The sequence below is a fragment of the Coregonus clupeaformis genome, chromosome 15 (genome assembly GCF_020615455.1).
Source record: "Coregonus clupeaformis isolate EN_2021a chromosome 15, ASM2061545v1, whole genome shotgun sequence".
Lineage (NCBI taxonomy): Eukaryota > Metazoa > Chordata > Actinopteri > Salmoniformes > Salmonidae > Coregonus > Coregonus clupeaformis.
In genome coordinates, this window is record NC_059206.1 from 50,483,358 (window position 1) to 50,509,651 (window position 26,294).

The 26,294-nt window shown below is 41.9% G+C and overlaps 2 protein-coding genes across 2 annotated transcripts in view; both read left to right on the forward strand.

The window, feature by feature from the left end:
* itga1 (integrin, alpha 1) overlaps nucleotides 1–26,294 on the forward strand; it is an 85,785-nt gene that overhangs the window by 17,773 nt on the left and 41,718 nt on the right. The window contains exon 2 of the mRNA XM_041898973.1: nucleotides 19,336–19,456. Within this exon, the coding sequence (XP_041754907.1) occupies nucleotides 19,336–19,456 (121 nt within the window). The remainder of the gene's footprint in view (nucleotides 1–19,335; nucleotides 19,457–26,294) is intronic.
* On the forward strand, nucleotides 1,974–5,339 carry LOC121582840. The gene is made up of 4 exons (XM_041898974.2): nucleotides 1,974–2,388; nucleotides 3,041–3,916; nucleotides 4,174–4,491; nucleotides 4,729–5,339. The coding sequence occupies exons 3-4, from the start codon at nucleotides 4,209–4,211 to the stop codon at nucleotides 5,079–5,081; spliced, it is 636 nt and encodes a 211-aa protein (XP_041754908.1). The 5' UTR covers nucleotides 1,974–2,388; nucleotides 3,041–3,916; nucleotides 4,174–4,208; the 3' UTR covers nucleotides 5,082–5,339.

Consider the following 26,294-nt stretch of genomic DNA (forward strand, 5'->3'; position numbering starts at 1 on the left):
CTCTGAACAACAGTGTCCTGGCGAGAGAGCACATTTTCTATGCCAGGTGAAATCGCACATCATTATCTCATTGTTATGGATGTATCCAAATAAATGTCACTTGCGCGTCGTGGAACATCTTGTCGTTCATTATTTTCCATAGAACGCATAGCCCCTTGGCTTTTGGATATATACTGAACAAAAATATAAACGCAACATGTAAAGTGTTGGTTCCATGTTTCATGAGCTGAAATAAAAGATCCCAGAAATGTTCCATATACACAAAAAGCTTATTTCTCTCAGATTTTGTGCACAAATTTGTTTACATCCCTGTTAGTGAGCATTTTATCCTTTGTCAAGATAATCCATCCACCTGACCTGGTGTGGCATATCAAGAAGCTGATTAAACAGCATGATCATTACACAAGTGCACCTTGTGCTGGGGACCATAAAAGGCCACTCTAAAATGTGCAGTTTGGTCACACAACACAATGCCACAGATGTCTCAAGTTTTGAGGGAGCAAGCAAATGACATGCTGACTGCAGGAATGTACACCAGAGCTGTTGCCAGATAATTTAACGTTCATTTCTCTACCATAAGCCGCCTCCAATGTCGTTTTAGAGAATTTGGCAGTACGTCCAACCGGCCTCACAACCGCAGACCACGTATATCCACGCCAGCCTAGGACCTCCACGTCCAGCTTCATCACCTGCGGGATCCTCTTAGACCTGTGGTTTTGCACTCCCAAAGAATTTCTGCAAAAACTGTCTGAAACCGTCTCAGGGAAGCACATCTGCGTGCTCGTCATCCTCACCAGAGTCTTGACCTGACTGCAGTTCGGCATCGTAACCGAGCCCCACCAGTACAGTTGAAACTGGGATTTACCTGTGAAGAGCACACTTCTCCAGCGTGCCAGTGGCCATCAAAGGTGAGAATTTGCCCACTGGCACGCTGGAGAAGTGTGCTCTTCACAGGTAAATCCCAGTTTCAATTGTACTGGGCAGATACTGTGTATGAACGTTGTGAAGAGAGTGCCCCATGGTGGGGTTATGATATGGGCAGGCATAAGCTACGGACAACGAACACAATTGCATTTTATCGATGGCAATTTGAATGCACAGAGATACCGTGACGAGATCCTGAGGCCCATTGTCATCTCATTCATCCGCCCCCATCCCCTCATCTTTCAGCATCATATTGCCTGGCCCAAAGTAGCAAGGATCTGTACACAATTCCTGGATGCTGAAAATGTCCCAGTTCTTCCATGGCCTGCATACTTCCCAGACATGTCACCCATTGAGCATGTTTGGGAAGCTCTGGATCGACGTGTACGACAGCGTGTTTCAGTTCCTGCCAATATCCAGTAACTTCGCACAGCCATTGAAGAGGAGTGGGACAACATTCCACAATCAATAGCCTGATCAACTCTATGCGAAGGAGATGTCGCACTGCCTGAGGCATATGGTGGTCACACCAGATACATTTACATTTTAGTCATTTAGCAGACGCTCTTATCCAGAGCGATTTACAGTTAGTGAGTGCATATTTTTTTCTTCATACTGGTCCCCCATGGGAATCGAACCCACAGCCCTGGCGTTGCAAGCACCATGCTCTACCAACTGAGCTACACGGGACTGTACTGACTGGTTTTCTGATCCATGCCCCTACTTGTTTTTTTAAGGTATCTGTGACCAACAGATGCATATCTGTATTCCCAGTCGTGTGAAATCCATACATTAGGTCCTAATTTATTTATTTCAACTGACTGATTTCCAGTTGTGTAAAGTAACGAAGTATAAATACTTTGTTACTGTGCTTAAGTAGTTTTGGGGTATCTGTACTTTACTATTTATATTTCTGTTGACCTTAACTTTTACTTCACTACATAAAATGTTTTAAAAAGTATACTTTTACTCCGATACATTTCCCCTGACACCTTCCTTACTCGCTACGAAATCAAATCAATCTGAAGCTGGAAGAAAAAAAAAATTCATTTTGGAAACAAGATACAAGCAACATCGGCGAGTCAGCACGCTCATTGGTGAACTTGTTTTTGCAATGCAGCATGCGACGACATGCAGAGTTGAACCAATCCTCATCAGTTTGGGCAAATCCAAGGGTCCTAAAGAGCTACCTCCAACCACCAGGAGCCTGTCACTTGCAAAACAGTCAACCACTCAGTAGCACTTTGCCCAAGCGTGTCCGAAATCGCACAATCATGTCCGACATCGCTCTACCACCACCTGATGAGGAGGAACACCCTTGGCTGTATCTAAAAATAAATGTTTCCTTTTCTCGGAATGAAGGATTTATCCTACCGGATGAAATGTCTGTTATGTTTACCAAAAGTTCAGGAAATACTAGCGTTCAAGAACTCACCTTCGAACCTAAAAAAAACACACATTGAGGTAAGCCTACTGTTAGCTTGCTAGCTAGAATAACGTTAGCATGCTAATTAGCGTGCTAGCTAACATTAGCTAACCTAGTTAGCCCACATTTACTATTACAACAAGCAGTGTTAGTTGATGCTAGCTAATCCTATATACCTAAATAGTTCACTAGCTAGTAGCTACTTACTTTCGCTGGCTACAATGTGGCCAGATTCGGTAGCTTTGTTAGCTAATGCAATCTAACTAAACTGACACGAGCTAACTAGCTAGCTTGTTAACAAGCTAGGTAACTAGTACTTTCCGAATCTGGGCACACTTTAGTCAGCTAACGTTAGTCTAGCCAAATACCTTTTCTCTAAACACCTGGTCAAGCTAGCTAGTTAGCTAATGTTAGCTTTCGTGTGTTAACTAGCCATTTTATTCATTGTGTTAGTTGCTAAAGTTGTTCTTACCTAGCTAATTACTGTAGACTTCAGTTATTGACGTAACCTACTAGCTAGATCAATTAACAGTTTTTTTCTCATTGTAATATTAAATGGTGGTCACAAACTCTCACTTAACTAATGCTGTTTATAGCTTTAAAATTAGGATCCTATACCTTAAGTATTTGGTGATGGTTGTTATGTAGCTAAGTAACAGTCTTTCTCTTTTCCTTTTCTTCTTATTTCAGAGAAAGCATGTACACCATCTTAAGAAGTATGGAGAACTGACGGCAAACACTGAAGAGAAAACATGCCCCTAAGACTCCCTCCACCATCAAGGAGAGCACATTACTGAAGACGGTGTCTCAAAAATCCATCGACAAAGCTGTGGTGAAGTATGTGGTCCAAGGGCTCCAACCATTCGCTGTTGTAGAACAAGAACCATTCAGAAAGTTTGTCCAGGATCTGCAGCCTAACTCAAATATCTTATCAAGGCCCACACTGCCCTCCAGGATTGATGAAGCCTCCACGGAAATGAAGAAGGTGACTGAGGCCATGAGAGGAGTTAACCACATCGCCACCACCACCGACTGCTGGTCTGCATTTGATGTGTTGGCAGGTGCCCTAAATGACATTCATACTGAGTTTGAAATCTGGGGTAAGATTGTGAGAACAACAACAGACAACGGCTCTAACTTCTTGAAAGCTTTCCAAGTTTTTGGAGAAGATGATAACAACGAGGCAGTGGAAGCAGTGGGTGGTGAAGCAGCTCAGCCAGGACAGGAAGAGGAACAAGAGGAGAGTGAAGAAGTGGAGTTTGTTGATGTGGCAACGATCCTGAATGAAGATGATGGTTTTGAGTACCAGCTGCCGAAGCACCTACTCAACTTAGTATCTACAGTCGATGCCCTGAAAGCTACATCCAGTGAGGCTTACAAAAAAGTGTCCCGTTCAACATTTGGCAAGTGCCAAGCACTTTGGAACAAATGCTGAAGATCCACGCTGCGCCCGAATGCTACAAGGTGGAACTCCTGGTTCATGGCTGTAGAAAGACTCCCGAGGATCGTCAAAGACAAAGGAGAGGCGGCCGTCAGAGTTCTCTGCACAGACTTCGAGGTTCCAATGTAAGTAAGGATTATGTATTATTTTGTCATAATTTAAGATCTTGAATGTTGTCTAAATCTGTTGCAGTGTTTCCTGACCCTTTGCTTGGGGACTAATAACTGTTTCACATGTTGTAGCCATACACTATCATTGATCCATTTAGTCAACTACTTATCCAGCCATTGATTACTGTAGTTAAATCAGGTGAAATGGTTAGTGGTCCCCTTTTGTATAGGGTTAGGAAACAGTATTATTATATATTTTTTTTTCTTCATAGTTTCAATCCAGCTGAACTCGCCTTCCTCACAGAGTATGCTGCACACAATGAGCCCAGTCGCAAAGGCCATCAACATCCTGCAGGCTGAAACCAATGTCCAGATGGGGTGGCTACTTCCAACTATCAACCTGCTGATCACAAAACTTGACCGAATCAAGTTGTCCCTGAAGTACTGTAAGCCTCTGGTGGATGCGCTACAACTGGGACTGAAGAAGCGCTTCAGCCACATGTTTCACAACCCTGAGCTGATCGCAGCTGCAATCCTTCTCCCCAAATGCAAAACAACGTGGACAAAGGATGACGCCACCATCAGAATGGGTAAGACAACGTGGTTAATTAACAGTATTTTATTATTCATAAACTGTGTATAGTGTACATATTGACACTTCATAGATTTGAGAATCACCCATTTAAACTACAATCCTGACTTTGTGGTTCAGTCCAATGGGTAGCCTACTTAGCCTTGTTGCTTGGTTTATATAGATGGGGGATGGGGATGGATTAATGTAGGCTCATAACGGCATGATTTCTATTGTCATCTTCCTTGTACTTCAGGAATGGACTACATCAAGGACCACCTGGAAGAACCCGTGCTGCAGCTAGGTGATGGTAGCAGTTTATTAGATGAGGAGGACTTATTCTCTGCCATGAAGACCTCTCAAGCACAAGAAAGCTCCAAACAGCTGGACGGATACCAGGCTTGTTCAGCTGATCATACGAATTTGCTCAAGTCCTTCCCGGCAGTCTGTATGCTGTCTCTGAGGCTAAACACAACCTTACCTGCATCAGCTGCATGTGAAAGGCTGTTCAGCATTGCAGGACTTGTTTTCAGCAACATGAGAGCAAGGCTGGATTCCAGAGACTTTGAAAACCAGCTTTTTCTTCAGCTTCAAATAATGACAGCTTAACGCTATGTATAGGGTTCTATTATAGGATGTTTTTTCTAAAGCAAAGTGACTGTGATTGTAAGTGCTTACGTTTACTGGCTATATTCCTTCATTATTAAGGCGTAATTCAATTTTGTCTGTAAGAGATTGATTTTGAAGTGTTGTCTATTTGAGAATCCACATTCTTGATTTTATCTGCGCTGTTCTTGTATCCACAAGACTGTTACCTTTCAGAAAAGCTAAAAACAAATAAAAGGTCTGGCTGTTTTGCCTTTTGGATTTACGGCTCTTACGTTTCATACTTTTACTTTTGATACTTAAGTACATTTACCTTACGGCTATTTAATATCAGGTTCTTTAAAACTTTTACTCAAGTAGTATTCTAATTGGTGACTTTCACTTTTACTTAATTTCCAGTAAGGTATCTTTACTTTTACTCAAGTATGGCTTTTGGGTACTTTTTCCACCACTGCTTAATATAAGGAATTTGATGTACACTACCGGTCAAAAGTTTTAGAACACCTACTCATTCCAGGGTTTTTCTTTCTTTTTTACTATTTTCTACATTGTAGAATAATAGTGAAGACATCAAAACTATGAAATAACGTAGTAACCAAAAAAGTGTTAAACAAATCAAAATATTTTGTATTTGAGATTCTTCAAATAGCCACCCTTTGCCTTGATGACAGCTTTTCACACTCTTGACATTCTCTAAACCAGCTTCACCTGGAATGCTTTTCCAACAGTCTTGAAGGAGTTCCCACATATGCTGAGCACTTGCTGGCTGCTTTTCCTTCACTCTGCGGTCCGACTCATCCCAAACCATCTCAATTTGGTTGAGGTCGGGGGATTGTGGAGGCCAGGTCATCTGATGCAGTACTTCATCACTCTCCTTCCTGGTCAATTAGCCCTTACACAGCCTGGAGGTGTGTTGGGTCATTGTCCTGTTGAAAAACAAATGATAGTCCCACTAAGCCCAAACCAGATGAGATGGCGTATTGCTGCAGAATGCTGTGGTAGCCATGCTCCAATTTGGACGCCAGACCAAAGGACAGATTTCCACCGGTCTAATGTCCATTGCTCGTGTTTCTTGGCCCAAGCAAGTCTCTTCTTCTTATTGGTGTCGTTTAGTAGTGGTTTCTTTGCAGCAATTCGACTATGAAGGCCTGATTCACACAGTCTCCTCTGAACAGTCGATGTTGAGATGTGTCTGTTACATTAACTCTGTGAAGCATTTATTTGGGCTGCAATTTCTGAGGCTGGTAACTCTAATGAACTTATCCTCTGCAGCAGAGGGTCATCCATTCCTGTTGCGGTCTTCATGAGAGCCAGTTTCATCATAGCGCTTGATGGTTTTTGCGACTGCAATTGAAGAAACTTTCAAAGTTCTTGAAATGTTCCGTATTGACTGACCTTCATGTCTTAAAGTAATCATGGACTGTTGTTTCTCTTTGCTTATTTGCCATAATATGGACTTGGTCTTTTAGCAAATAGGGCTAACTTCTGTTCAGTGTACACAGCTCTTGGACATGCAGACTGTGTTAGACTCTGACATGTAGTCATAGTTCCTCTCAAGTTCCTCAGTGTTGGATAGTGCATGCAGACCAAGGCCATGTGAAGACATTATCATCTGACGTCACTGTACTGTAGTCACAAGGGCTTTGCAAACCCAGCAATGAAGGAAATGTCTGTCTGGAATTCACATACAAACACGCTATGGCACAGTTCACCCACTTCAAACAATCTGACAAACCTACATCCACATAACCAAACACACACGGTAAGCGGATGTACATGCCAATATATCCTCCAAACACCGGCTTCGAGGGCATTTTCACTTTTATACAACGGGTTACCAACATATTCAAATAATGATTTACATATTTTCATTAAAAATGTTATTTTGAACAGATTGACCAAGAAAACAATTATTTATATTTGAGTAGCCCTGTAGTACCGCCCTGGTTTGTTTTGAGGGAGAAAAAAAACATCTTACTTCCTGGCAGTATCTTTTGTGCTACTGTGTCGTGGTCAAAAGTTGTGGTCAAAAGTTGAGAATGAGTATTGGTCTTCACAAAGTTCGCTGCTTCAGTGTTATGCTTCAGTGCTTCAGCACTAAGCACACTGTTAATTTAACACTGAAAGTGTGGGCCCGTATAGACACTCGCACAGTGTTAAATTGAACACTCAGTTCAATGTCTGAAATGGGTATGAGTAACTTTAGTGGAGAGTAGTTTTCCGTCTTGTGACCTGACAGTGTGCTGTGTGCAGTTGTTGTGGGGCATCAGGAAGGAGCAGAGGGGAAGTGGGTTGAGGGGGGGCGGAGGAGGCAGTAGATGGAAGAGGGGGGTAGATTACATTATCTTCACTTTAGCACAATAATATGAACAACAATGGGGAAGAGAGGCTAAAGAGAGGATAAGGAGAGGCCAGACACCAGTTAGAGCAGCCAGGACCGTTAGGTTCACAAATAAGCAGCAGCAGCTCAGAGGAAAGGTAGCTCTACAAAGCTCTGAGGGGAAGGAAAGTCAAGCTCTTCAAAAGTCAACACATAGGCTAGTGGATACTGGGTAAAACAAATGTGTTTGTTTTCTTATGGTATTTATGGAATTCTTATGGAATTTTCTGATAATGTAATTATTTGGTTATGGAAGATTGTTGTTCTGGTGTGCATCTTGATGGTGTTAAACAAAGTAATCCTTTTTAACACAATGCTTTGAAAACAGAGAACACTGTCCATGGTATTTTCTCTGGTGTTCCAGATGTCCTATCAACACCCCACCATTGCACACACACACACATACCCACGCACCCACACACAGGTCAGGATCAGAGGCAGTCAGCAGATACTCAAGACCCCTGAGTGGTGACAAAGCATGTGCGCGTGTGTGCTCATGGGTTTGCGTGTGTGCACGCATGTTTTGTGTATCCTGCTGCGTGTTTCTGTGTGTGCTTCAGCCTTGCATCATCTGTGTACCAGACTGCACCAGAGCAGTGATCAGACCAGACCCTCTATCCTCTCACCACCCAGCAGGCTAGGCTAGGGCCCATCCATCACCCTGGCATCACACTGAGAGGATGTGCAGGCTGCACGGGGCACCTCGTTCACATTAACCACAGTCCTCAGCTACAGCAGGACAACACACAATGCTCTACAGAACCTCCACTGCATGGCCATGTTGTTCTCCACCAAGACTAAGGCTTTTTTCTCTTAGAGATTTGCTTTTGAACCAGGGAACACTAGAAACCTGTGAAGCACATAATAATGTTCTATGATGCAATTCAAGCCAGGAGGACAACACACAATCCATTGCATGCTGATGCTTTTCTTCAGGACTAATATTTTTTTCTTAGAGTTTCGCGTTTGAACTAGGAACCTACCTGGAAAGTACTTAGAAGTACTTCATGATGGATCAACCTGGCTTATGTTTGTGTCCCTGAACTGAGCCCCATGGAACCCTGGAATATCACACAGCTCCTACACTGAGTTATAACCAGATGTAGCTATGTCACTTACAGTAATAAGCTAACTGAATACACACACCATGGACATAACTGGATTCTATCCCAGCCAGCCCCTCGGCATCCGACAGATGATTATGGCGTTTTGTGTGTGTGTGTGTGTGATTGTAAAATGGAAGTATCTTCTCATTCTCCTTTGCACATCCGTTTCCAATCCAATTTCAGCGTTGGGAAGTGAGCTGGATAATGTCCTGAGCAGAGATCAGGGCTGCTGCCAGTGGGAAACTAGTCAATTTGCATTTGACACATTCCGGTTAGCCCGGGAGGATTTGGGGTTTCTCTCAGTCCTCTCTCTCTCTCTCTCTCTCTCTCTCTCTCTCTCTCTCTCACACTCACACACGAGAAAGTCCTGACATTTCCACATCGACTGTCAGGGCAGAAACTGGACATGCAATGCCTTCTGATACACTCTCTTCTGAGAGAATTCATCCCATTGTCTGTCTATGTGCTGTGCTTAGCAATGTTACTGTGTAGAACAGAACATCATACAGTGTGTTGTACAGATCATTACAATGTAGTTCAGTGTAGCAGGAAAAGGAAACAGCGTAGTGCATCCCAAGTGGGTTGTTATACTGAGAGACTTATGAAACTTATGTCAGTCTGTGGACAAGGTATGAAACCAAAAACGGCTTGTAAACGTTACTATGTAATTGAATAAAAGGATAAAGAACACAGTTGAAGTCCGTTTCAAGTCCCCTTAGCTCAGTTGGTAGAGCATGGCGCTTGCAACGCCAGGGTTGTGGGTTCGTTTCCCACGGGGGGCCAGTATGAAAATGTATGCACTCACTAACTGTAAGTCGCTCTGGATAAGAGTGTCTGCTAAATGACTAAAATGTAAATGTAAGTCGGAAGTTTACATACACCTTAGCCAAATACATTTAAACTCAGTTTTTCACAATTCCTGACATTTAATCCTAGTAAAAATTCCCTGTCTTAGGTCAGTTAGGATCACCACTTTATTTTATGAATGTGAAATGTCAGAATAGTAGAGAGAATGATTTATTTCAGCTTTAATTTTTTTCATCACATTCCCAGTGGGTCAGAAGTTTACATACACTCAATTAGTATTTGGTACCATTGCCTTTAAATTGTTTAACTTGGTTCAAACGTTTCGGGTAGCCTTCCACAAGCTTCCCACAATAAGTTGGGTGAATTTTGGCCCATTCCTCCTGACAGAGCTGGTGTAACTGAGTCAGGTTTGTAGGCCTCCTTGCTCACACACGCTTTTTCAGTTCTGACCACAACTTTCTATAGGATTGAGATCAGGGCTTTGTGATGGCCACCCTAATACCTTGACTTTGTTGTCCTTAAGCCATTTTGCCGCAACTTTGGAAGTATGGGTCATTGTCCATTTGGAAGACCCATTTGCGACCAAGCTTTAACTTCCTGACTGATGTCTTGAAATGTTGCTTCAATATATCCACGTAATTTTCCTTCCTCATGATGCCATCTATTTTGTGAAGTGCACCAGTCCCTCCTGCAGCAAAGCACCCCCACAGCATGCTGCCACCCCTGTGCTTCACGGTTGGGATGGTGTTCTTCGGCTTGCAAGCGCACCCCCTTTTTCCTCCAAACATAACGATTGTCATTATGGCCAAACAGTTCTATTTTTGTTTAATCAGGCCAGAGGACATTTTTCCAAAAAGTACGATCTTTGTCCCCATGTGCAGTTGCAAACCGTAGTCTGTCTTTTTTATGGAGGTTTTGGAGCAGTGGCTTCTTCCTTGCTGAGCGGCCTTTCAGGTTATGTCGATATAGGACTAGTTTTACTGTGGATATAGATACTTTTGTACCTGTTTCCTCCAGCATCTTCACAAGGTCCTTTGCTGTTCTGGGATTGATTTGCACATTTCGCACCAAAGTACGTCAATCTCTAGGAGACAGAACGCGTCTCCTTCCTGAGCGGTATGACGGCTGCGTGGTCCCATGGTGTTTATACTTGCGTACTATTTTTTGTACAGATGAACGTGGTACCTTCAGGCATTTGGAAATTGCTCCCAAGGATGAACCATACTTGTGGAGGTCTACACATATGAGGTCTTGGTTGATTTCTTTTGATTTTCCCATGATGTCAAGCAAAGAGGCACTGAGTTTGAAGGTAGGCCTTGAAATACATCCACAGGTACACCTCAAATTGACTCAAATTATGTCAATTAGCTTCTAAAGCCATGACATCATTTTCTGGAATTTTCCAAGCTGTTTAAAGGCACAGTCAACTTAGTGGTTGTAAACTTCTGACCCACTGGAATTGTGATACAGTGAATTATAAGTGAAATAATCTGTCTGTAAACAATTGTTGGAAAAATGACTTGTGTCATGCACAAAGTAGATGTCCTAACCGACTTGCCAAAACTATAGTTTGTTAACAAGAAATTTGTGGAGTGGTTGAAAAACGAGTTTTAATGACTCCAACCTAAGTGTATGTAAACTTCCGACTTCAACTGTAAGTAGTTATTGTTTATTACATGTCCGTCAAACCTTGAGAAGCCCACTGCAATATTGTATATGCTTAGATAACAAAGCTTATACAGTATATTGTTTTATAGTCTACACATTGGCACCACATATAGGACGATCTGTTACAATATGGGTATGGTTTATAAATCAATTTACAGTCGACAGTTTATTGTGGACCATGGACCGTTTACTCACAAACTTTGCTGCCCACTGACTCTCTCTCAAATTACACTCATGATTATTTGCTTTAGGTTGCCTAAGGGGAGATAGAGGATGTGAAACCTGTGACCTCATCATGGGATGTATTTTTAGTCTCTCTGTGAAATGTTTAATCAAGCACAGCTCCCCTTAGACTGCCTAGGGCCCAGCTGTGTGCTGTAAGTTAGCTCCGCTGATCAGCACTTTATGAGCATGTGTCGGTTGTTAATGTTTGGATGTGGGTTTGGAAGAGGGTGTGGGTGTGTGATAGAACATGATTGGGGATGGATGGGGAGTGCGTAGTCGACCCCGGTCCCCCTGATTGGAGGGGGGATTCTGGGATGAAAGCCTTGACAACCGGCAGGGAGTATTATGTAATTCCGTGGGCGGCGGCTTGTATTCCTATTCCTTGTTCCGGGCCAATAAAAACCAGCGCTCCAAGGAATACATCTGGAAGTTCCAATATGGAATCGGATATGGCAGGCAGCTCTATGGACTCGATATTCATTTACATCCACACACAGTGAATCAATGGGAATAGTCCCAATTTAATGAATGGGTCAATGGGAGAGGTTCCAATTGACTCTGAGGCATTATGTTACCGTTTGGCTGCCATTGTTGTTCTTGTTTAATGTACAGCATCCTCTGCCTACATACATTCCAGCTAACGCTTGACTTGACCCACAGGAGTCATCTTATCTTTACTCAGCCATGTCTTCATTGCATATTAAAACAGATAGCACAACCTACGCACACATGCAATTACTTTACTTAGAGATTTATGAGGGGGGCCTATAAATAGATAGCCACATCTATGAGTAGAGATGACTTCGAAGCTTAATCATATAATAATAAAACAGTGACTAAGCAAATAGATTAATTGCTGACAACGTAAGGAAGTGAGCGCAGCAGAAGTTGAAGGCACTCCAGCTGGAGTGAAAAGTAATGTCAGAACCCAAGAGAGAACCCATAAGAAAGAAAATAACCCAAGAGAGTCTTCCAAATAACTCCGGAGAGAGAGAGAGAAAGAGGACGAAAACCTGGACACTTTTAATATATTAACTGGGCCTCTGCTCTGCTCTTTGAGAGAGAGAGAGCTGCTGGTCCATGCCAACAAATGGAGCAGAGCAGCAGAGTCAGGCTGAGACTGAATCCATCTCATTAGAGAGCAAAGCAGAGCAGTGTGCTGCTGACGTATATGAATCCCTTCACTGGTCGGAAGGGTCAAACACTAGCCAATTGATTTAGTATCAGTTTTATCACATCAGTCTCTCTTAGCCTGAACTGGCCAATAGAGGGAGGACGTTCCTCTTCTGGACCCCTCAGGGCAAAACGTCTCCACTACATCATCTAAGCCTGTATGTGATCAATGGAAAAGCCCTCTTGACTCTGGGCCATTTTGAATCAGCTAAATTAGCAGTGGATGCAGGTCGCTGAGGGGTGTGTGTGTGTGTTATCGGATTAAGGGAAGTGTGGAGGGAGGGAAGAGGAAATGGATCTTGTCTCCGAGGAGAAGAGGGTTAGGTTTACCTGGCTGGGGTTCCAGTCTGGAGATGACTGAAGTCTCTCTCTCTCTCTCTCTCTCTCTCTCTCTCTCTCTCTCTCTCTCTTTCTCTCTCTCTCTCTCTCTCTCTCTCTCTCTCTCTCTCTCTCGTGTGAACTTTACATGGGTCGTTCCACAAAATGGGTGCCTTTTGGACATGCAAACCTTTAAGAAATTAACTTTTAAATATATATATTTTTCAACATTCAATTGCGTGGAGGATGTTTTTAGCACTTTTTCCCATCTCAGGCATTAAAATCCTTTTAACTAAGAGCATTTTATCTGTTACAGACACTTATGTAACTGCCTAACTATTATTTAAAAGCATGTTTGAGCTAAATCCCTTGTCCCTTATACAAATAAACTCACATATAATATCAAACAGATAAAGTTCACCCGCATTTTGCAATGATACAGCATGTAGTTTGCATTTTGCATGTCAAAACTGTAAAAATGTATTTCTTGAGAATTTCATATGAATGATGATCTCATTATTTTCTACGTATTGAAACTAACATGAATTGGAGGTGTAATAATTTTGCATTACTTTCAGTACAAATTAAGCTCGTGACAGGGGTGACACTTAGATAACAGGGTTGACGGAATAACATATTTTACCATATCATCTGTGTACCTTTTCAAATTCAGATATAAACATCCCCATGAAATAAAAATAATAACTACAAGAAAATAAGGAACATGGATATTATGTTTGCTGAAAAAATATATATTACCAATGAAACAGTTGGTTTTTGTAATGTTTATTAATGTGCACTGTCCCTAAGTAAGAAAACAAATAAGTAAATGTAAAACTACAGTGGGGAAAAAAAGTATTTAGTCAGCCACCAATTGTGCATGTTCTCCCACTTAAAAATATGAGAGAGGCCTGTAATTTTCATCATAGGTACACGTCAACTATGACAGACAAAATGAGAAAAACAATTCCAGAAAATCACATTGTAGGATTTTTAATGAATTTATTTGCAAATTATGGTGGAAAATAAGTATTTGGTCAATAACAAAAGTTTCTCAATACTTCGTTACATACCTTTTGTTGGCAATGACACAGGTCAAACGTTTTCTGTAAGTCTTCACAAGGTTTTCACACACTGTTGCTGGTATTTTGGCCCATTCCTCCATGCAGATCTCCTCTAGAGCAGTGATGTTTTGGGGCTGTCGCTGGGCAACACAGACTTTCAACTCCCTCCAAAGATTTTTTATGGGGTTGAGATCTGGAGACTGGCTAGGCCACTCCAGGACCTTGAAATGCTTCTTACGAAGCCACTCCTTCGTTGCCCGGGCGGTGTGTTTGGGATCATTGTCATGCTGAAAGACCCAGCCATGTTTCATCTTCAATGCCCTTGCTGATGGAAGGAGGTTTTCACTCAAAATCTCACGATATATGGCCCCATTCATTCTTTCCTTTACACGGATCAGTCGTCCTGGTCCCTTTGCAGAAAAACAGCCCCAAAGCATGATGTTTCCACCCCCATGCTTCACAGTAGGTATGGTGTTCTTTGGATGCAACTCAGCATTCTTTGTCCTCCAAACACGACGAGTTGAGTTTTTACCAAAAAGTTATATTTTGGTTTCATCTGACCATATGACATTCTCCCAATCCTCTTCTGGATCATCCAAATGCACTCTAGCAAACTTCAGACGGGCCTGGACATGTACTGGCTTAAGCAGGGGGACACGTCTGGCACTGCAGGATTTGAGTCCCTGGCGGCGTAGTGTGTTACTGATGGTAGGCTTTGTTACTTTGGTCCCAGCTCTCTGCAGGTCCTTCACTAGGTCCCCCGTGTGGTTCTGGGATTTTTGCTCACCGTTCTTGTGATCATTTTGACCCCACGGGGTGAGATCTTGCGTGGAGCCCCAGATCGAGGGAGATTATCAGTGGTCTTGTATGTCTTCCATTTCCTAATAATTGCTCCCACAGTTGATTTCTTCAAACCAAGCTGCTTACCTATTGCAGATTCAGTCTTCCCAGCCTGGTGCAGGTCTACCATTTTGTTTCTGGTGTCCTTTGACAGCTCTTTGGTCTTGGCCATAGTGGAGTTTGGAGTGTGACTGTTTGAGGTTGTGGACAGGTGTCTTTTATACTGATAACAAGTTCAAACAGGTGCCATTAATACAGGTAACGAGTGGAGGACAGAGGAGCCTCTTAAAGAAGAAGTTACAGGTCTGTGAGAGCCAGAAATCTTGCTTGTTTGTAGGTGACCAAATACTTATTTTCCACCATAATTAGCAAATAAATTCATAAAAAATCCTACAATGTGATTTTCTGGATTTTTTTCCCTCAATTTGTCTGTCATAGTTGACGTGTACCTATGATGAAAATTACAGGCCTCTCTCATCTTTTTAAGTGGGAGAACTTGCACAATTGGTGGCTGACTAAATACTTTTTTCCCCACTGTAAGTAAAGTAAAGTTTTCAACATCAATGCCTTTGCAGTGCAGTTTGGACCACACTTGTTTCAGAATTTCAACTCAGTAGCAGTTGTTGGTGGTGCCATGATATCTGTAAATATAGCGTTCACATAGTTAATTTAATGTTGTATGAGTTTAATAACTTTAGTTCTATCAGTGTTATTTCCCCCCAGATTTTTTTCCAAAAGTTGGAGCTCATTTACTGCATTTCTGTACAATCTTTGTTTTTTACAAATGGTATTTGGAGAACAGCAAAAATGGCTTGGCAGCTGTAGGTTCATTCACCTCAGTCAATCTACAAATACATAGCCTATTATCTATAGCTGTTCAGTCAGTTGTAACATCAATATCGCTTTTCTCAAATGACATAGCGTTCACATTTGTATTCCTAGGCATTACTAATCAAGCTCCGCACAAACAGACATCAATGGAGCACACAGATTATCGTATTATCACATTCACATAAAATATTAGAATATTCCTTACGATTCTGTATTAATATCAGTGATGTCGTGGTAATAAAGGTGGGTAATGGGTAAACTATAACCTCCAATGGGCGATTTGAGATAAGACGAACAACCACCGATATATCACTGTGTAACCTGCATCACCGTGTCTTATTTGATTATGGGATGTGTAATTACTTACTCCTCCATCCTGTGCTCAGTGTCCAGAGACGATGGATATACATTTACATTTTACATTTTAGTCATTTAGCAGACGCTCTTATCCAGAGCGACTTACAGTTAGTGAGTGCATACATGTATTTTATATATATCATCTTTTTTTTTTTTTTTTTTTTTTTAGCACCCGTCTTGAAACTTGACAGTCTCAGTCAGAAATCAGTCCCAGTAACTTGTAAATGTCTAGTATTCCGAGTTCTCTTGACAAATCCTAAAGTAGCCATGGACAATAGTCCACTTTATCCATGGACAAAGTCAGGATGTTATCAAAATGCCATGGGCATTGATTTATCCATGATTGATAGAGCAGTCCGGCGTCAGTATTGCAGGAAGGAGATATCTTCTCTGAGAGGGATGGATGATGGTCACTGCTGGGTCCTAACAGGGATGAGGAACCGGGTTCACTGCCACTCCGGAAAGGTCCACTGTCTCGGCACAGCCGATATGAGATTGGTTATTCTGGGAGACACCTCACGGTATATCTGTGCATTTTGGGCGTCTTTGGCCGACGATTTGGGAGCTAGATACACACGATGAGCTTCCTCTGCAGTCTCCGATGTAACTTGTAAACAACAGACTTGGGGCGCGTCCCAAATGGCTCCCTATGTAGTGCACTACTTTTGACCAGAGTCCTATGGGCCCTGCTCAAAAGTAGGGCACTATGTAGGGAATAGGGTGTCATTTGGGACACACCTATGTCTGTTGTTTACATGCCACATCGGAGATTGCAGAGGAAGCTCATCGTGCGTATCTAGCAAATCATCTCATACCCCCAAATAAAACGTCTGCTCCCAAAGACAACAGAGGCTGATGACCAGCCATGATGTCTGTGCTGATGCTCAGAGAGGCATTCAGGTCAGACAGAGGTGGTGCAAAGAACAGCTCCCTAGCAAAACAGAGACTGATGACCATCCATATCCATGGTGGCTACAGACAGGGACATAGGGTCATTCAAACTGTCATCCTCGTCCCCAGGCTAATTGCGTACGGAACCTACTTACTTCCGAGCTACAGTATGGGAGGAAGTGTGTGGTTTTGCGAGGCTAGGACAGAGGTGATGCCAAGAAAACTGAACCTGATTATGACCAACCAAGTCCAGTCTGGTATTAGGGATGTACTGTATTCACAGAGGTGATGCAAAGAAAACAGAGACTGATGACCATCCATGTCCTGTCTGGTCTCAGCAACATACTGAATGACAGGATAGACTCAGGACAGAACAAAGCTGATGCAAAGTACAGATCCTTCTCAATACAGTTTGCTTCCTAAGAAAACCACTCAAACTCAGGACAGTGGGAGTTGGGAGCATTCACACTAGTACAGAGAAGAGCTGGTGTAAAGAGAATGACTGACTCATTTGGAGAAAGGGCCATGGTGTCCAAGTGGTTGCAGTGTACAGACAGCTTAATAAGTTTAATTAGAGGCCTCTATAAAAGGCTTGTTTGACAGAATATGCTGCCACCAAAGTAGATGAAGCACTGGAATTGGAGAGTGGCCTGGAAATGGGAAGTCTTACAGTACATACTGGGAGATTTGTAAGGAAGGCCTTTGGCTAACTGGCTGCACATGAACCATTCATATTAACCATGTCTGCTCTGCTCTGTGACACGCACTACAGTAGAGTGCAGTACTGTTTGTCTGTTACAAATACATCATCGAACAGTGCTAACCCAGCATACCAAAAGTGGTTCTGTGAATGTTCCCCGAACATTCATTAGGTTGCCCCAAAAGTTCTAATAACACAAAAACTGTCCAGTTGTGCTGATGATTATACAATGTTTGTATAAAACATTTGCCTCATGTTGCAAGAATGTGCCCAGAATACATTTTGTCTGTTCTTTAAAGGTTCCCAGAATATTTCAAGGTTGTGGGAACATTAGGAGACCATTCCTGTAATGTTTTCTCAGAACCATTTCTATTGCTCCCATGTTTTGTTACGGCAGTAATTTCTAAAAACATTACTAGGACATTATGTTATTACATTACATGGAAACCTAATAAGAACCGTAGGGAAATGTTCTGTGGTGGTTGTTACAGATGTTGTGCACAACATATTAGTGAATGTTAGGAGAACATTCCAATAATATTTCATTTGAAACATTTTCTGAAAAAACTAGATTTTTTATATCAAAAACATTATTTTAATGTTTTGGGGATGTTATCATCTTAATGTTAGATAAAACCCTAACTAGAACTTAATGGGAATGTCAACTAATGTCCAGGGAATGTTCCTGGTTTGCTGGGAAGGCTTCCTACATGGATCTGTGTCCAACTCCAAGCGTAGTATAAAGTGTATATGAACTCCCATAGCTGATCTCCATATTGTAGGCTACTACAGTATGTTATTGTGATGTTTGGCTGTGGGATGTTCAATCGTACTCATTAGAGGACAAGTGTCCTCTGTGTGTTACTGTGTTTGGTCTTTGTGTTTTTTCACCCCTACTACCCTGTTTCTTGACCCATATTGCAGTGATCTGCTAATCCTCATGTCTCCCTCACAAATCCAGGAATTTCATAAATTACTCTGTGAAATTTCATGGCGCACTAAAAACGAAATGTCTCCTTGTTGGCGGAAGCACAATGAGATGTGGTTGAGGACTATATTTAGATATTTAGCGGCTATGTATTGTAGTTCAGTAGCAGACTGAGGATGGGGTTTGGAGAAGAAGTCATTGTGCTAGTGCAGGGGTATTCAACTCATGCCCTACGAGGTCCGGAGCCTGCTGGTTTTCTGTTCTACCTGATAATTGCACCCATCTGGTGTCCTAGGTCTAAATCAGTCCCTGATTAGAGGGGAACGATGATGCAGTGGAACTGGCTTCGAGGTCCAGAGTTGAGTTTGAGGGTCCTAGAGAGTCAGATGTTAGCGGTCAGCGGAGGTAGAGGGGTCTCTGACAGACAGAACTCTCTTAGCATTTTATGATGACATTCCTCTGGCTTCTTTTGACACTAGAAGGGCACTCTCTGTACAGTGGATATGGTTATGATTTCCATATTTTACTTCCATCCCCACTACCTTTGTACAATATACAATTCAATTCACAATGCTTTATTTGCATGACAAACATTACTATTGTATTGCCATAACAACAATATAAAAGAAAAAACATTTAGGAACATTTTAGATACACCCATGGAACATGTTTTATATAACAAATTGTGCTGAAAGTGGGAGAAGTAAACAGTTTATCATCCTGTATTTGTGCAACTTTTTATTGCTTCTTGTTTGTATCCCGAAACATATTTTATAACTATTTATGTTTATGATTTTTTTCAGCTTGCCAATAACATCTCTGTAAATATGAACGAAGTTAATTGACACTGCAATATTTTAACAAAATTACACAATTTGTTAACATGATTCATGTTAAAAGCTTATAGCTCTTTTCTCCAACAAAAAATGTTTGTTTGCTCTGTAGTAACACAGTTTTATTTTCTTGCAGCGTTGCTACCGTGTGTGTTCTTGTTTAACGTGGATGACAAGAATGGGTTGACGTTCAGTGGTCCGCTGGAGGACATGTTTGGATACTCAGTCCAGCAGTTTGAGAACAGTGAGGGGAAATGGTGAGTCAACTCGTGTTATCATCCACCAGACCTGGGTTCACATAGTGTTAGTTTTCTTTCAAATACTTAAGCTGCCTTTGATTTAGCTTGGTTCCATGGAACCAATGGAATAGTCCCAAAAGTGTAAAAAGCAAACCCCGCCCTTCTGGCACTCCAGGCAGGCTCAATGAAATGCTCAAAGTATTTAAGGGGAAATCAGTTGCTACATCCATTTTGTACTTTTAATGATATGTACCCATTGATTCTTAAATAATATAACTTATAAATGCCTCATGAGCTTAGTTCAACTGTCGTACCCCATCAGAACCTAAAATGAAATAAACAAAGTAAATGTAAACAAACACCATATAGCCTCAAAACATGGTAAAAAACTATAATTTTGATATCATGGATGGTCAGTCCTTGCATCCATATCTCTTTCTATGAATTTGAGAGTGGTTACATTTCTCCAGCCCCATTCCTCAGCTTTTTACCGTAACGGGGCAGGGAGGGTCTTTGTTATTGTTTTTACTACTGATTGCCGCTTTAAAGAGAGAACCATTGCTATTTGAATCCAGGTCTGTGATCATACATTGACAGGTGTCCCTGTCTTTTTACACTTATCTCTCCATATTTCCTCTCATATTTCTGCCTTGTGGGCAAAATCAGTCATTACCGGTAGTCAGAGTTGGGTCAATTCCATTTCAATTCCAGTCAATTCAGGAAGTACACTGAAATTCCAATTATCTTCAATGCTTTTCAATTAGGAACATTTCAAACTGGAATTTGGTTTACTTTCTGAATTGACTGGAATTTAAATGGAATTGAGCCCAACCCTGACGGTAATTTGGTTTCCTGTTAACTGGACAAGTTCAACATTGAGATATCTTGCAATATAGACTGCAATCATTACATGAATCATGGTTCCCTCCCTGTAATGTTGACCCTTTCTACTATTTTCACACATCTTTACCAAAATCAGAAAAAAGGGTTCCAAAAGGGTTCTTTGTAAGGCAAAAGGTATCTAGAACCTTTAACATCCTAAGAACCATTATTGGAAGAAAGGGTTATTTGATTATTCTTTGGAAGGCAAGAAGGATTCTTTGGAAGGCAAGAAGGGTTCTACATACAACCATATATAATATTTCCCAGCATGCTCTATTCTAGGGAGCAGTGTTGTAGTACACGAGTCCAGTCTCAAGACCACATATTGAGTGTGTCAGTCTTGTCTCGGTGTCTGATACATTTTTATTCGGACTTGACTCGGTCTCGGACAGTGAGGACTCGTCATTTCTTCCCGAGACCAGCAGAGTAAAACACTCATACAGCTTCCATTCAGTCAGTGCATAAAACCACTTCGCCAGGCTAAATACTGTATGTACATTCCTTTCATGAAACATGAATATCTTATTGCCTATTGAAACCTGGGCCTCCTACTTTACTTGTAACATTACTGTTCTTTACTTTCTTTGATTCGCTAGTAGGGAAGAGCGGGGGGGAATTGTTTGAAAGTTGCACGCTCACTATTAGTAAGGGGTTACCGGAGGGAATGGTAACAGTCTTTATATCTATTATAGACATGTTTGCGCAGTTGCGAACCGTGGCTATTGGACCTAGGCCTTCAGTGGAGGGGGAAAAAATCTTCTAACACGTTGTACCAAACTCCAAAATCAAGAAAAAGAACAGAAACATAGCATCACTTAATGTGCCAAACTGAATCAAACATGACTGAGCTGAGCTTCGGGCTGCCACTTACAGAGATGGCACCTACACGGATAGTGCTACCAACAACAACAACCATAACCACACTGCTTACACAACCTATGGTAGCCTAACATCATCACTATCACACTATCATCAAAAGCTACAACAGTGATACGTCAAAGGATGTGTGACAGGTTCTTGATGCCGAAAGGACAGCGACCGTAATACCAGCGCCCTCCATGTAGGAGAGTGTACTTTTTGTAAAACACATAGGCTGATAGAAAGACAGCAGTCACACAGCATAATGTTAAAGGATAAGCAGCCCATTCACTCGGACATAAAAGGCCAGTATGTCCCTATCATAAGAATACAACCATTAGGCTAAGCATTTCCCAGTCGAAATGTACAACTATTACTTCCCATTGCATTCAGCACACAAAGTAACAGGTGATCTAAAGTTTAAATGAAACAATGTTTCACATACATAAGTTATTTTCCAAGAGATAGCTAACAACAGTAAGCAAGCTGCAATGCAAAATACAGTTCCACTCACTTATCGACTCGTCTTGCAGCCCAATCAGCCACACAAAACGTTCTTGAACGGCAACAAATCTGCCCAATTAGTAGATTCGCTTTCCAAACACACACTACTTCTGACACACCAGCTCATACTCCAGTCGCCATATTGGGCTGCAGCTACCCATACTTGAAGTTTTTGTAAAAACGGTCCCACCCATTAAAATACAAAAAGTGATTGGTTGATTCCACTGTCACTCCAAAATGCTGCCCTAATACAGTTGAATGGCAGATACCTTCTATCAAACTTCTGATGGTGTAGCCAATAGCTGATTTAGCTAGCTATACTGAACAAAAATATAAACGCAACATGTAAAGTGTTGTCCCATGATTTCATGAGCTGAAATAAAAGATCCCAGAAATGTTCCATACTCACAAAACACTTATTTCTCTCAAATGTTGTGTACAAATGTGTTTACATCTCTTAGTGAGCATTTCTCCTTTGCCAAGATAATCCATTCACCAGACAGGTGTGGCATATCAAGAAGCTGATTAAACAGCATGATCATTACACAGGTGCACCTTGTGCTGTGGACAATAAAAGGCCACACTAAAATGTGCAGTTTTGTCACACAACACAATGCCACAGATGTCTCAAGTTTTGAGGGAGTGTGCAATTGGCATGCTGGCTGCAGGGATGTCCACCAGAGCTGTTGCTAGAGAATTGTTTGTTCATTTCTCTACCATAAGCCACCTCCAACGTCATTTTAGAAAATTTGGCAGTGCGTCCAACCGGCCTCACAACCGCAGACCACGTGTAACCATGCCAGCTCAGGACCACATCCGACTTCTTCACCTGAGACCAGCCATCCGGACAGCTGATTAAACTGAGCAGTATTTCTGTCTGTAATAAAAACCATTTTGTGGGGAAAACCTCATTCTGATTGGCTGGGCCTTGCTCCCCAGTGGGTGGCCAGTCTCCCAAGTGGGTGGTCCTATGCCCTCCCAGGCCCACCCCTGCCCAGTCATGTGAAATCCATAGATTAGGGCCTAATTAATTTATTTCAATTGACTGATTATCTTATATGAACTGTAACTCTGTAAAATCGTTGAAATTGTTGCATGTTGCGTTTATATTTTTGTTCATTATTTTCCTTTCCAACAAAAACTGAAGAATAATAATAATGATTATTATTATTTTATAAATCCTTAGCCCTTCTCTGTAGGTGTAGAAGGCCCTCATTGTTCCCCACTGTGTTTGGGTTAGTAACAACTTATAGAGGGGCTCTATTTGTCCTCAGCATGCATTTTATTCACCATTCTGAATGTCTAAAGAACCTATATGTTCTTCTGAAATATGAACACAGAACTACTGGACATTTGAACTCTTACTATGGTGGCGATTTGACAAAATTACAATCATGGTCTTGAATTGGATTTTCTGGTTTCGGTCTTGACGCGGTCTCACACCCCTCGTCCCTCTCTCAGTCTTGACTCTGCCCCCCCCCCTCTCCGGTCTTGGTCTTGACTCGGACTCGATTCGCTCCGGTCTTGGTCTTGACTTGGTCTCGCTTTAGATGATCTCGAACAAAACACTGCCAGAGAGATTTTCAGAATTGTTTGTTTTACTATAATATCTCTATTTTTGCATGTACATTGCTTGGTAATAAATGTTATGCTACACAAAGATAAATACCATAAAGTTTTCTAACCTAATCCAATCTGTTAGTAATTGACTTTATTTCACCCGTTACTGAGATGGTTGTTCCAGTTTAGATGATTGAGGTAGTCTCAGTATTCAATCTTCCCTACCCTGGTAGTCATTCTGAATCCAGGTTGCAGGTGATTAACAATTCCACTTGTTGGATATCTTAACTCTGGCTGGATTCCAATAGGAATTACACATCACTTTGCAAGCCAGCATAATGTGACTTGCAGGCCTGATGTGGCCTGTAAACCAGGAGATTCCTAACACCACTGTGTTAGTGTATAAATAGGCCCTCAAAGAAAGGCCTTATGATGTAATGTATTGTCATAAATAATTAGATTTTAGAGTCTAATAAGGCTGGTGGAACCGTTCTTGGAGGGTTCTATGAAGAACTCTCCAAAGATAAAAGGGTTCTCGGTAGAACCCTTCATAGACGGTTCTAGGAAGAAACTTTAGATTATAAAATGGTTCTAGGCAAAACCCTTCATAGAGGGTTCTAGGTAGAAACATTTACAGGCAGTTCTTTGAAGAACCCTACATAGAGGGTTCTATATAGAACCCTCTGCAAAGGGTTCTACCCAGCACCAATAAGGGTTACCCTATGGTGACAAACTGAAGAACCCTGTATGGTTCTACTTAGCACCTTTTATGAGTGTAGGCCTGTGGTCAAGACACTGGCTCAAATAAAGAGTCCCCCCTCCACCTGTATCAGTTAGGCCTGCAGCTTAACACCGTCTGTCTCAAATAAAGAGTCCCCCCTCCCTCCCTACAGCCCTCCCTCCGCCTGTTAAGTGAAAACAACCCACCAGAGTATCCACCCAGTCTGCCAGTAAAGGCACTGTGAAACCAAGCGTCCGTGGCCCCTCTCTTAATTGGTCAAGGAGCACATTTTTACACGCTAGTAAACTCAGTCTGCCTCCCTTTAGAGAAAGGTAGAGTCCCCCTCAGACAGCGAGACAGCCGGTCCCTATACTACGCCACTAGAGGCTCATACAGTGTGATCCCGGCCCCTAACTAACTAGCTCACTATCCCCATACATTCAGCTGGAATGGGCTTATTAAGCTCATATGGGATCAGTTACGGTAACTCAGTCCTTCTCAATCAGCAGGAGCAACTGTGATGAGGAATGATGAACTATCCCACAGCTTTCTCATGTAGAGAATGCTCCGATAGGTCCAGTTACTCTCACTTCTACACAGATACCATTGTATGAGAGTGACGAGGCCTATATGTTCCTATATCCATACTTGCATACCACACTGTCAATTTCACATAGAGATCATGTAAAGATAGACCTGATAGTTCCAGTTACTTTCTATTAAACAGATACCTATGTATAAGATTGATGAAGATATGATCCTTCCATTATCCATCCTAGCATACCATACCTTAGAATGCATGGCCATATCATAGCTTCATTCAGGTATGCTAGTCGTATGTACAGTGGGGAAAAAAAGTATTTAGTCAGCCACCAATTGTGCAAGTTCTCCCACTTAAAAAGATGAGAGAGGCCTGTAATTTTCATCATAGGTACACGTCAACTATGACAGACAAATTGAGGGAAAAAATCCAGAAAATCCCATTGTAGGATTTTTTAATGAATTTATTTGCAAATTATGGTGGAAAATAAGTATTTGGTCACCTACAAACAAGCAAGATTTCTGGCTCTCACAGACCTGTAACTTCTTCTTTCAGAGGCTCCTCTGTCCTCCACTCGTTACCTGTATTAATGGCACCTGTTTGAACTTGTTATCAGTATACAATACACCTGTCCACAACCTCAAACAGTCACACTCCAAACTTCACAATGGCCAAGACCAAAGAGCTGTCAAAGGACACCAAAAACAAAATTGTAGACCTGCACCAGGCTGGGAAGACTGAATCTGCAATAGGTAAGCAGCTTGGTTTGAAGAAATCAACTGTGGGAGCAATTATTAGGAAATGGAAGACATACAAGACCACTGATAATCTCCCTCGATCTGGGGCTCCACGCAAGATCTCACCCCGTGGGGTCAAAATGATCACAAGAACGGTGAGCAAAAATCCCAGAACCACACAGGGGGACCTAGTGAATGACCTGCAGAGAGCTGGGACCAAAGTAACAAAGCCAACCATCAGTAACACACTACGCCGCCAGGGACTCAAATCCTGCAGTGCGAGACGTGTCCCCCTGCTTAAGCCAGTACATGTCCAGGCCCGTCTGAAGTGCATTTGGATGATCCAGAAAAGGATTGGGAGAATGTCATATGGTCAGATGAAACCAAAATATAACTTTTTGGTAAAAACTCAACTCGTCATGTTTGGAAAACAAAGAATGCTGAGTTGCATCCAAAGAACACCATACCTACTGTGAAGCATGGGGTTGGAAACATCATGCTTTGGGGCTGTTTTTCTGCAAAGGGACCAGGACGACTGATCCGTGTAAAGGAAATAATGAATGGGGCCATGTATCGTGAGATTTTGAGTGAAACCCTCCTTCCATCAGCAAGGGCATTGAAGATGAAACGTGGCTGGGTCTTTCAGCATGACAATGATCCCAAACACACCGCCCGGGCAACGAAGGAGTGGCTTCGTAAGAAGCATTTCAAGGTCCTGGAGTGGCCTAGCCAGTCTCCAGATCTCAACCCCATAGAACATCTTTGGAGGGAGTTGAAAGTCTGTGTTGCCCAGCGACAGCCCCCAAAACATCACTGCTCTAGAGGAGATCTGCATGGAGGAATGGGACAAAATACCAGCAACAGTGTGTGAAAACCTTGTGAAGACTTACAGAAAACGTTTGACCTGTGTCATTGCCAACAAAGGGTATATAACAAAGTATTGAGAAACTTTTGTTATTGACCAAATACTTATTTTCCACCATCATATGCCAATAAATTCATTAAAAATCCTACAATGTGATTTTCTGGATTTTTTTTTCTCATTTTGTCTGT

Bases quoted from the DNA above. Each gene is read 5' to 3' on its own strand.
- LOC121582840 (XM_041898974.2), top strand. From the start codon at position 4,209: ATGCTGCACACAATGAGCCCAGTCGCAAAGGCCATCAACATCCTGCAG. The intron at 4,492-4,728 runs GTAAGACAACGT...CTTGTACTTCAG, and splicing joins TGACGCCACCATCAGAATGG to GAATGGACTACATCAAGGAC.